Source organism: Giraffa tippelskirchi, chromosome 7 (genome assembly GCF_054371585.1).
Source record: "Giraffa tippelskirchi isolate mGirTip1 chromosome 7, T2T-mGirTip1v1.2.pri, whole genome shotgun sequence".
Classification (NCBI taxonomy): Eukaryota; Metazoa; Chordata; class Mammalia; order Artiodactyla; family Giraffidae; genus Giraffa; species Giraffa tippelskirchi.
Genome location: NC_137281.1, coordinates 90,990,341 through 91,002,879, shown reverse-complemented (window position 1 = coordinate 91,002,879; position 12,539 = coordinate 90,990,341). Strand labels below are relative to the sequence as shown.

The 12,539-nt window shown below is 33.1% G+C and overlaps 2 protein-coding genes across 2 annotated transcripts in view; both read left to right on the top strand.

Annotated features, from left to right (window-relative positions):
* The window catches only part of LOC145512684 (olfactory receptor 11H6-like), a 364,468-nt gene that overhangs the window by 141,376 nt on the left and 210,553 nt on the right, over positions 1 to 12,539 (top strand). The gene's annotated exons all lie outside the window — the stretch shown is intronic.
* LOC145513830 (olfactory receptor 11H4-like) lies at positions 2,881 to 3,884 on the top strand. The gene is given in 2 exon segments (XM_081510783.1): positions 2,881 to 3,721; positions 3,724 to 3,884. Coding segments are annotated over 2 exon segments (1,002 nt in total).

The following is a 12,539-nucleotide window of genomic DNA, read 5'->3' as shown; positions in this document are numbered from 1 at the left end:
CTGTGTCTCTATTCCTGCCCTGAAAATAGGTTTTTTTGTTTTCTAGTTAATTTATTTTTTAAATTGGAGGCTAATTACTTTACAATATTATAGCATTTTTTGCCATACATTGACATGAATCAGCCATGGGTGTACTTTATTGCACGGGAAAATAAGCTATGGTGCATTGTGTAATGACTCTTAAAGGTTTTCTTTAAAATGCCATATGTAAATTTGTCTTATTGGGCAAACCAAGTCACATTGCCTAGTCTAACATTTGTGAAACATAGAAATATTATCCTCTAGTAAAAAAGGAAAATGAATCACTTAAAACAATAACTCTGTCATATGAATATTTTGTTTTGTGCTTGATTTTAATTGTAATGTTTTTGTGTTTTACTACTGAAGTATGATTTTGCCAATTATTTCTGATGAAGAGGGCTTTTTTACCAAGTTAAATCATTTATTTCTATTTCTGGCTTACTTTATCAAAAATGGGTTTCAATTTTATCTACTTTTGCTTCTACATCTATCATGACATTCTTGTTACTTCTATTAATTAAGAATTATATTATCTCTATATATTATATTCACATATGATACAATAATGGATAGCTCTTAAGGTATACATCTTACTTGATAATATTCTATTATTTGGAAATATTCTACTCTAGAATGTGGCTTAATATAATATAATCTTTGTAACTCTGGTTATCACACCTAAGGGCTCAACAATTAGGTAGTCATCATGTAAAATTGTATATATCCATGTAATAATACTAATATTTTAGTACAGAATCATTCAAACATGTTATTAAAGTGACTGCATGGTAAATTTTTATAAATTACTTTTTATTTTAAAATATCATACTCATAGCTAAAGAATGTGTCTCTCAACGTGGTGGTAGTGGTAAGCTTGGCGTAGGGCATCAAAGATGGAATTAACACATGGAAAGGGGTCTTTAATACAGTTAAATACACAGACTCCTAATCGTTATGCTAACCTTTATTACAGAGACTTTTCTTCAAATGTAAAATCAAGTCTCAGTGCCAGTCACAACTTTCTTCTAATCACTAAAGATAAATTTACTTTCCTTTTATAGCTAAAACAGCAAACTTTCCCTGCCAAATTTTTTGTTTCCATTACTCCTCATTATTACAAAAGAGAAATCTTCAAATTAGAATAAAAAATGTGTAAGAATCTGAAACTTAATCCAGCATGCTGAATAAAGACCAAAATAGGAATTCCCTCTCTAGAGAGCCAATTTCCAAAGATGGCCTCTACAGAACATAAAAGGGAATAATATTTAAATTCTTCATTTGATTCTGTCTGGACCATGATGCTCTTTGCCACTGTCACTTTGCCTTTACAGTTTATATAAAAAGAGATAACTACAGAGGGGAAACCTGAAGAGTACCCATGACTGACTTCTTAATCCCACAATGTTGTTCCTAAAAGCCTATTCAGCAATTCATATGAATTCCCACAATAATTCATGGAACACTACTATATCTGGTTTTTCTGAGATATGAGAAAACTGTTGTATTTGGTTTTTCTGAATACTCGGTTGTGGAAAATGGCCTTCAACTATACAGAATTCTATGATATTCACCTTGTATCTTCTGGTAAGGTAAAGCTCACATGTGTCTGAGCTCTCCTTATTTCTTTCTTCTACCCCTTCTCGTTTTATAACTTAATATGTGAATCATAAAAGTACTGTTTCTCCCGAATCATAGCCAAGATTTTATGGAGAGCTTATAAAAAATATTACTTCAAACATTTGTTAAAACTCTTAAAGGATCTTGCCAGGTGCTCCTTTTTATTCCCACTCTATATGAGGGTGTTCTGATCTTAAATCAGGGAAAATTCCAGTAAATGAATGGATACGCCTTCTTTCAGAAAAGCCTATCCCCTGTACTTTCTGTTACTTTTAATGAGTAGCAGGCAAGGAATTTTATTTGTACTTGAGATTGCAAAATTTAGGACATTCTTTGTGACCATAAGTAAACATGACATATTTTAATAATTGATATTTACTTGCCTTTAACATGTATCTTCAAGAGTGTGTTTTTACTGAAGGGAAAAATTGAAATGTGAACTCTTGTAAATTTTCATTTTAATATTGACTAATAATCTATTCTTAAAAAGATATGGAAATATTTCTCATAACCTAACTCAAAAAAACTTTAAGTTGTATAAAGGATTTAAATCTATTTATTATCCTTAATTCAACTGAATGTATTTCTCACTAATAGAACAAAGAATATTGAATAGCGTTATCTTTAATGTCTTTGTACATCACAAACACTGAGTTAACTTGGCTATGTTTTTATTTGTTTGCTTTTTTGGGGGGGGGATCTGTGGGTTTTTTTTCAGTATTATTCCTTATACATATTTACTTATTGTCAACACTTTGTTAGCTGTAGGAAATTAGGAAAGCTCTTTGTTCACTTTGTTTTTGTTATATCCAGAATAGGAATATGAATACTTGAAAATCATGGTAACATCTCTGGTAGCTCAGAGGTAGCTCAGCTGGTAAAGAATTTGCCTGCAATGCAAGAGACCATGGTTCAATTCCTGGGTCAGGAAGATCCGCTGGAGAAGGGATAGGCTTTCCACTCCAGTATTCTTGAAATTCCCTGGTGGCTTAGAAGGTAAAGAATCCGCCTGTGATGCAGGAGACCTGTGTTCGATCCCTGGATTGGAAAGCTCTCCTGAAGGAGAGCATGGCAATCCACTCCAGTATTCTAGACTAGAGAATCCCATGGACAGATGAGCCTGGTGGGCTACAGTCCATGCGGTACCAAAGAGTTGGAAGCAACTAAGTACAGCACAAAGTAATGTGGCTCAAAGCAAGTCATCTGCCCTAATGAGTAAGGTTTTGTAAGGCCAATTCTAATATGGAAATCTGCCATTCTTTTGCAGCTTTGAAAATAAATAAGTATACCCATATAGAGAATTGCTCTAGCTCTGTGAGTAAATTCATCCTTTTAGGCTTCCCTTATACTTGGAAAATTCAGATCCTCTGTTTCTCAGTTTTTTCTGGGACATATATTCTGACACTCGTTGGAAATCTGTGCATTATCTGTGCTGTGAGGTGCGATCATCAACTAAAAACTCCGATGTACATCCTTCTGGCCAATTTTTCCTTCCTGGAGATCTGGTTTATCACCTCCACTGTCCCTAACATGGTAGCCAACTTTCTTTCTGAGACCAACATCATCTCCTTTTCTGGCTGCTTCCTCCAGTTCTACTTCTTCTTCTCCATGGGAACCACTGAGACCTTCTTCTTGTCTGCTCTGGCCTTTGACAGGTATCTTGCCATCTGCAGGCCCCTTCACTACCTCACTGTCATGCCAGTGCAACACTGCATCAGAATGGGAGCCTGCTGCTGGATGTGTGGCTTCTTGTACTTCCTCTTGCCTATAGATCTAATCTCTCAACTCCCCTTTTGTTGTCTCAGTAAAATTGATCACTTCCTATGTGACCCAGGACCGCTTATAAAGCTGTCTTGTGTGCCAGCTCCTGTCGTTGAGATCATCTGTGCCATCTACAATTCAGTCCTAATTTTCTCCACCTTACTCTTCATTACTAGCTCCTACACCCTGGTGATCAGAGCTGTGTTTAGGGTGCCCTCAGCAGATGGCCAGCATAAGGCTTTCTCTACATGTGGCTCCCATCTGTCTGTAGTGTCTCTGTTCTATGGCTCTATTATGGTCGTATATGTGAGCCCAATAGCAGGTAATCCAGCGGAATTCAGAAATATGTGACTTTGTTTTATTCTGTGCTAACTCTACTGTTCAACCCCTTGATCTATAGTCTCCGGAATAAAGAGATGAAGAAGGCTCTGAGAAAATTATTTAAGACTGAGAGATTTAGGCAGAGGCCTGGCAGAAATCTTTGAAGAAATTGTGTTTGCAACTGAAATAATATATGTGAAATAAATGATTGAAAGATTAGCATTCAATTGTATTAACCACATTAGACAAATATATTCAGGAGAGGGAGAAGAACATAGTCAAATGCAATTAAATATTTATTAACTGTGGCCATCTGTCCATTTTTTTATTGTTTGAGAAAACTTACATTAATAGTAAAATTTTTTCATATTCAAATAAAAATAATCAAAGAAAAAATAATCAGTCATCTTCCTGGCATTCCGACTTATTAATACTAGCTAAAATTTTGATGTTACCATATTAGTCACACATATATACACAATAATCAAATATTTATTACTAATATTTCTCTGGTAAGCCAAAATTCATGCTTAAATTTGCAAAACATTTAAATTTTAATTTCTATGTCAATATTAAAGACATGACAAAATTAATTAACTTCTATATAAAAGTTCATTTATCATAATTGTGCTTCCCACTTTCTCACCAAGATTTAAATAGTCAGAATTTGGATCCAGATGGTTGCCATTATTTCTCCATTATAAATTTAATTTAATAATTATTTTTAAAATAAATTCTCTATAAAATAAACTGTAGACTGCCTTTTCCTGATAGATCATTTGTGCATTCTACAAGTTAGAGATAACAGCCAGTGACCCTCAGGTATTGTTACAGAAATTGCTAGATTCACTTTGCTAACTATGTCAAGAACAATAGCATCTCATACTGTCAGCCAGAATTTCCCTCATTCCACAAAAAGACCATGAATTCATTAGTTATTACTCCCCCATCCTTTCTCTCTGCAGTCCTTGGAAACAATTAATCTACTTCCTGTTCTATAGATTTGCTTATTCTCAAAATTTCATATAAATGGAATCATACAATACGTGTGACCTTTTGTGACCAATTTCTTTCACTTAACATAATGTGTACATGATTCATTTTTGCTGGGCATGTTTATTTGTATTTTATCCCTTTTTATGGCTGAATAGCATTTCTTAGTATGATATACCACATTTTGTCTATTCAATAGTTGATGGACGTATGAGTTGTTTCCATCATTGGTCTATTGTGAGTTATACATGAACAAGTTTTGTGTGAACATATATTTTCACTTTGGGGGGTTTACTCCAGGGAGAGGAATTGTTGTGTCATATGTTAACCATTTAACATTTTGAGGAATTGTGGGACTATTTTCTGAAGTGACTGTGCCATCTTTACTATCATATCAGCATAGTATGAAATGTATGGGGTTCAGTTTCTCTGTACTCACCAACACTTGTTGTTTGATCTTTCTTTTTTTTTTGTCCTTTAGCTATCCTTGTATATATGAAGAGGTATGTTATTGTGGTGCTCACTTGCATTTCCCTAATGATAAGGATGCTGATTATCTTTCAGTGTGCTTATTGGCCACTTGCATGTCTTCACTGGGAAATATATATTCAAATCCTTGATGATTTTTAAAACATTAGCCTATTCATCTTTCTGATTCTCAACTGTAAAGGTCTTTACATTTACTCTGGATATAAGTCACTTATTAGATAAATACTTTGCAAATATCTTTTATCAATCTGTGAGTTACATTTTTACTTTTATGATTGTCCTTTGAAGTTTTGAATTTTAATGAAGTCCAACTTATCTTTTTACCTTTTATCACTTGTGATGCTGGTTTCATATCTAAGAAATCTTTGCCTAATCAAAGGTCACAAAAAGTACTACTATGCTTGTTTATATATTTATTTTTTGTTATAGATGATTTTTCCAACTTTTATATTAATTTTATATTTTAATAGGTATTTGTTAAGACCAGAGATCAAACACAGACTCAAAATCACTACTTTAAAATAAAAGTTTCTCAAGTATTTTATGGCCTATCCAAATCTTTCACAAAGTTTATGGGGCAATATGAGTCACAGCATACTTACTCATTTTTTGTTTTGCCATCTTGATATTCCTGAAAAGATTGCTTTCTATCACACATTTTCAAAAGGAATCTATTTGATTATGTCCCTGAGATTATAAAATCTTGAACTAATCATTTTAAAATAAACTATTCATTTAATTTATAATTAAATAGTACCTTTCAGTGACATTTCAAGCATTATTTAGGGTAGGAAAAAAGAATGAGAAATAAATTACTTATATAAAAGAAAATAGGCAAATTGTGGAATATGGAGAATTAATGAAATGACTATAATAATTAAACAAATAATGTGTGGTAATAAAGTTCTTTTCATTAAATACGTATAAAATATCAAATTGTATAGAAAAAAGACTTACTATGGCTAAATAGTTAAGAAGTTATAATAAGGGCAATTTTGATGATGACCAAATTGCAGCAAAAAATGTGCTTATTAATGCAGGATAAGAAGGAATTACAGTGGCTATTCAACTATCCATTCACTTCTTTCACATGAGGAAATCCCTTGGGGTAAAGAAAAGAAGACAGGGGAAACACACTAAATTCCTTAGCAACTAGACTCCAGATAAATCCAGTAATCCAGTAAAGGTATTTTCCTGGAAAAAAAAAAAAGACTTCATCCTTTAAATCTTCCTTCAGAATGTTGCTGATAAAGGATTGAAAGTGAAAAAAAGTGTAGTTGCTCAGTTGTGTCCAACTCTTTGTGACCCCATGGACTCTAGCCCACCTGGCTCCTCTGTCCATGGGATTCTCCAGGCAAGAATACTGGAGTGGGTTGCCATACCTCCTCCAGAGAATCTTCCTGATCCAGGGATTGAACCTGGGTCTCCAGCATTGCAGGCAGATTCTTTACCATCTGAGCCACCACTCTAAAAAGAATCTAGTACTTATCTAGGAGACATGGTTTTCTAGAAAATATCATGTAAGTTATACAGCTCTTGGGAATTTTACAATTTAAATGCTTCCAGTTGTGTAAAGAAACTTGTGAAATTCAATTAGAAACCTAAACTCTGTGGTATGTGGTATGTCACTTCTGTGTCCAATATGCTCACTAACTTCTCTAAGACCAACACCATCTCTTTCTCTGGCTGCTTCCTGAAGTTCTACTTATTCTCCACGGGCACCACCGAGACATTCTTGTCTGCCATGGATTTTGACAGGTACCTTGCCATCTGCAGGCCCCTACACTACCCCACTGTCATGACAGTACAATGCTATATCAGTATGGGAGCCTGCTGCTGGGTGTGTGGCTTCTTGTACTTCCTCTTGTCTATTTACCTAATGTCTCAGCTCCAGTTTTGTTGTCTCAGTAAGACTGATCACTTCATATGTGAACCAGATCTCCTTCTAAAGTTGTCCTTATGCCAACTCCCGTCACTGAGATGATCTGTGCTACCTGTAACTCAGTCATCATTTTCTCTACCTTACTCTTCATTACCAGCTCCTATACCCTGGTGATCAGAGCTGGGCTCAGGGTCCTCTCAGCAGATAGGTGGTTTAAGGCTTTCTCTACGTGTGCCTCCCATCTGACTGTGAAGTCCCTATTCTATGGCTCTATTGTGATTGTATACGTGAGTCCAAGAGCAAGGAATCCAAGAGACCCAGGAAAGTTTGAGTCTGTTCTATTCCATGTTAATTCCATTATTCAACCACTTGATCTATAGTATATCTCTAGAATAAAGAGATGAAGGCAGATCTAATAAAATTACTTAGGACTGTAAGATTTAATCAAAGGCCTGGAAGAAATCTTTGAAGAACTTGCATTGACAGCTGAAATAATATATGGAATATAAATAATTAAAGTATTAATATTCAACTGTATTAACTGAAGTAGAAAAATAACTTTCAGGAGGAGGAAGAAGTAATTCATTGTAATAAAATGTTAATAAAGCTATGTTTATTTGTTCTTTTATTAGAGAAAAATTTGCGTTAATAGGAAAATTTTTCAAGCAAATAAAAATAATCAGAAAAATAAGCTAATAGTTAACTTGTTAGCATTCTGATTGAATGCTAGTTAATATTTTGCTACCAGTATCACAAACATACACATACAGTCTACCCTATACTAAAATTTATTACAAAATTTTTTCAAGTGAGTCAATAGTTATTATACATACTAAATTTACAAAACAACATTTAAATGTTACTGTGTCTGTTAAAATATGACAAGCTGTATTCACTTTCTAATGAAAATTGATTTATTATAATTATATTTATTCCCAGTTTCTCAATGAGACTTAGTGAAAATATTCTTTAGTATTTAGATCTAGATGGTTGCCATTGACTTTTATCTACTATATATACACTTTTAAAAATTGCTTTTGAAAGTGTTCTATTTAGGCTAAGCCATGCATTGCCTTTTTCTTAAATGCCATTTTTGCCTGCTATAGGTTCAAATGTAATGGCTAGTGACTCCCAGGTACTGCAGTGACAGAATGTGTTAGATTTGCTCCATCAACTGCCTCAAGGACACCAGTGTGTCCTACTCCCAAGCAGAATTTTTTCCATCCCGTAAAGAAACCTTGTCCCAGTAACAGTCACTCCCCACTCTCCCTTCTCCCTAGTCCTGACATCCACTTTCCATTTCCGTGTATTTGTCTATTCTGGATTCAGTACTAATGGAATTACATATCTTGCCTTTTGTGACTGATTTTTTTTTTTCCTTTACCACAATGTTCATAAATGTTGTAGCATGTATCATTACTCGATTCCTTTTTATAGCTGTATAACATCCCATTGTATAGATATACCACTTTTGTTTATCCATTCAATAGTTAATGAATATTTGAGTTGTTTCCATTTTGTGGCTATTATGAATAATGCTGTTGTGAATAGTTATTAGCAAGTTTTCATAAGAACATGTTTTCACTTCCCTAACGTATATCCCTGAGAGAGGAATTGCTGGGCTATTTAATATTTTGAAGAATTGTCAGACTGTTTTCCCAAAAGGCTGAATAGTTTTTCTATCACACCAGCAATGTATGTACTTTGGATTTCAAATCTCTGCATATCCTCACCAGCACTTATTATTTTTTTCCTGTTTACTTTAGCCATGCTAGTAGGTAGGAAGTGGTATCTTATTATGGTTTTTATTAGCATTTTCCCTAATTGCTAATGGTGTTGATCATCTTTTCATGTGCTTATTGGCCCTTTGTATATCTTGGTTGGAAAAACATATACTCATATCCTTTGATCATTTAAAAATTATATTATTTGTCTTTTTATTGTTAAGTGATATAAGTTGTTAATATTTTAAATATAAGACCTTTATCATACATATGATTTTCAAATATTTTCTTCAAATCTATAGACTGTCTCATTACTTTCTTAAAATGTCCTCTGAAGTTTTAATTTTGATGAAGTTCAATTTATCTACATTTTCCTTTTTCTAAATTTTTAAAAATTCATATATAGTTTGCATGCAATATATTAATTTCAGGAATACTACATAGTGACTCATCATTTACATTTCCCTGAGTAGTATGATCATTTTAACAATATTAATTCTTCTGGTCCATAGCATGATATATCTTTTCATTTGTTTTTGTATAATAGTCTTTCATCAATGGCTTATGGTTTTCAGAATACACATTTTTTAACATCCTTAGTTATATTTATTCCTAGGTATCTTATTCTTTTTTGGGCAATTTTAAGTAAGACTGTTTTCTTAATTTCTCTTTCCAATGATATGTCATTATTTTATAGAAACACAATATGTTTCTATATACTACTGTGTGTCTTGCAACTTTACTGAATTCATTTATTAGTTCCAGAGTTTTTTGGTGGAGACTTTAGGATTTTCTGTAGATAGTATTATGTCATCTGCAAACAGTGGCAGTTTTAATTCTTCCTTTCCTATTTGAATTCCTTTCATTCCTTTTCTTGTCTGATTGCTGTCATTAGAACTTCCCATACTATGCTGAATACAAGTGGCAGGAGTGGCATCCTTATCTTGTTCCTAATCTTGGAGGACATGACTTCAGCTTTCCACAATTGAATATAATGTGAGCTGTGGCCTCGACATATATGGCCTTTATTATGTTAAAGTATGTTCCTCCTATATCCATTTTGCAGAGATATTTTTTCATAAATGGATGTTAAATTTTGTCAAAAGCTTTTTCTGTGTGTATTGAGATGATCATATGGTTTATATTCTTCAATTTGCTAATGTAGTAAATCATTGATTTGTGGATAGTAAACCATCCTTGTGTCTCTGGGGAAAATCTCACTTCATCATGATGTATGATGCTTTCAATGTGTTCTTGAATTCAGTTTGCTAATATTGTGTTGAGAAGTTTTGCATTTGTGTGCATTAGTGATATTGGCTATAATTTTTTGTAGCGTTTGTCGTTTTTTGGTATCTGAAATTGATGCTGGCCTTTATACGGAGTTAAGAAGTGTTTCTTTCTCTTCAATTTTTTGAAATATTGTGAGAATTATAGGTGCTAACTCTTCCTTAAACTTTGGGTAGAATTCACCTGTGAAGCCCTCCGGTCCTAAAATTTTGCTGAGATGTTTTTAATTACTGATTCAGTTCTATTACTGGTAATCAATTTGTTCATAGTTTGTATTTATTCTGATTTAGTCTTGGGAGATTGTGCATTTATAGGAATTTGACCATTTCTTCTAGGTTGTCCAATTTATTGACATATAATCATTCATAATAATCTCTTATGATCCTTTGTATTTTTAGTGGTATTGGTTAACTTTCATTTACGATTTCATTTACTTGTGACTACTCTTTTTTTCTTGATGAGTCTGGCTAATTGTTTATCAATCTTTGTTTTTCTTTTCAACCAACCAGTTTTTACCTTTACTGATCTATTTTTTTTTCAGGAGCTACTTCATTTTTTTTTTTCCCATTCTGGCATTTATTATCTTCTTCCTTCAACTAACTGCATTTTGTTTGTTTTTATTTTTCAGTTACTTTACTTGTAAGGATTGATTGAGATTTTTCTTGTTTTCTTGGTATTCTTGTACCACTATAAACATTTCTCTTTAGAATCATTCATCCTACATCCCATAAATGTTGTTTTTTTTAATTTTGTATCTAACTTATTTACTTGTTTTGTTGTTGACGTATAATTGCTTTACAATGTTGTATTACTTTCTGCTGTACAAAAGAGTGAATCAGCAATAAGTATACATAAATCCTCTCTCTCTTGAATCTCTCTCCCACCCCTCTACATCATCACAGGTTCCATAGATTTTGATTGCTATGTTTCCACTTTCATTTTCCTCCAAGTTTTTTTTTTTTTAATTTCCTCTTTTATTTCTTCAGTGACCCCCTTGATTGTTTAGTAGCATGTTGTTTAAATTCCATGTGTGTGGTTTTTGAAGCTTTTTTTTTTTCCTTGTAATCTCATGGGTCATGGTCAGAAAAGATAGTTGATATGAATTCAATAGTCTTGAATCTGTAGACACTTGTTTTGTGGCCTAGAAAGGTGATCTATCCTAGAGAATATTCCAAGAGCACTTGAAAGGAATGTATGTTCTGTTGCTTTTGGATGGAATTTTCTATGTATATCTATTAAATCTAATTGTCTAATATGTCCTTTAAAACAAGTGTTTCCTTATTAGTTTTCTGTCAGAATGATCTCTTCATTGATAAAACTGTGGTGTTAATATCCCCTACTATTACTGAGGGTTTTTTTTTCTTTTTGTTTGTTTATATTTGCTCTATGTATTTGCATGTGTGCATGCTAAGTCCCTTCAGTCCTGCCCAATTCTCTGTGACCCTATGGACTATAGCCCACAAGTCTCCTCTGTCCATGGAATTCTCCAGGCAAGAAAAAAGGAGTGGGTTGCCATGCCCTCCTCCAGGGGATCTTCCTGACCTAGGGATCAAACCCATAACTATATCTCTTGCATTGGCAGGCAGGTTAGATGTCTATATTTATAATTGTTAAATCTTCTTTTTGGATTTTTCCCTTTGTCATTATGCAATGTCCTTTTCTGTCTCTTGTTATAGTCTTTGTTTTAAGGTCTAATTTTGTCTGATATAACTTTTGCTATTCCAGTTTTTGCTTCTTTTCCATTTGCATGGAATACCTTTTTTAACCCCTCACTTTGACTGTGTGTGTGTGTGTAGATCTGAACTGTGTCTCCATAGGCAGCATATGGATGAGTCTTATTTTTCTTTATCCATTTAGCTACTCTGTGTCTTTTAATTGAGGCATTTAGTTCATTTACATTTCAAGTAATTATTAATAGGTATGTATTTATTGTCATCTTTTAATTGTTTGGGGCTTGTTTTTATAGTGGTTTTTAGTTCCTTTCTTCTTCTCTTCTTTTGTGATAGGATGATGGTCTTAATGTTTTGTTTGGATTCTGTTTCCTTTTTTGTGTATGTATCTATTATTTTTTTTTGGTTTGTGATTGCCGTGAGGTTCATATATAACAGTATTTTCTATACAGGTATATTTTGAGTTGAATATCTCTTAAGTTTGAATGCATTCTAAGCACCTTGCTTTTTACACCCTCACATTTATGTTTTGTTTTTGACATCATATTTTTCATCTTTTTATATTATGTATGTATCCCTTAATTACTTACTATGATTATAGATACTTTTGTCTTTTAACCTTCTTATTAGCTTTAAAAGTGATTGATCTACTTCCTTAACTATATTTTTGTTATTAGCAATGAGAGTTTTCCTTTCGTAATATTCTTATGTCTATTCCTGGCCTTTTTTTTTTTTTTCTCTTACTTACACACTCATGCAAATTTGACTTATTTT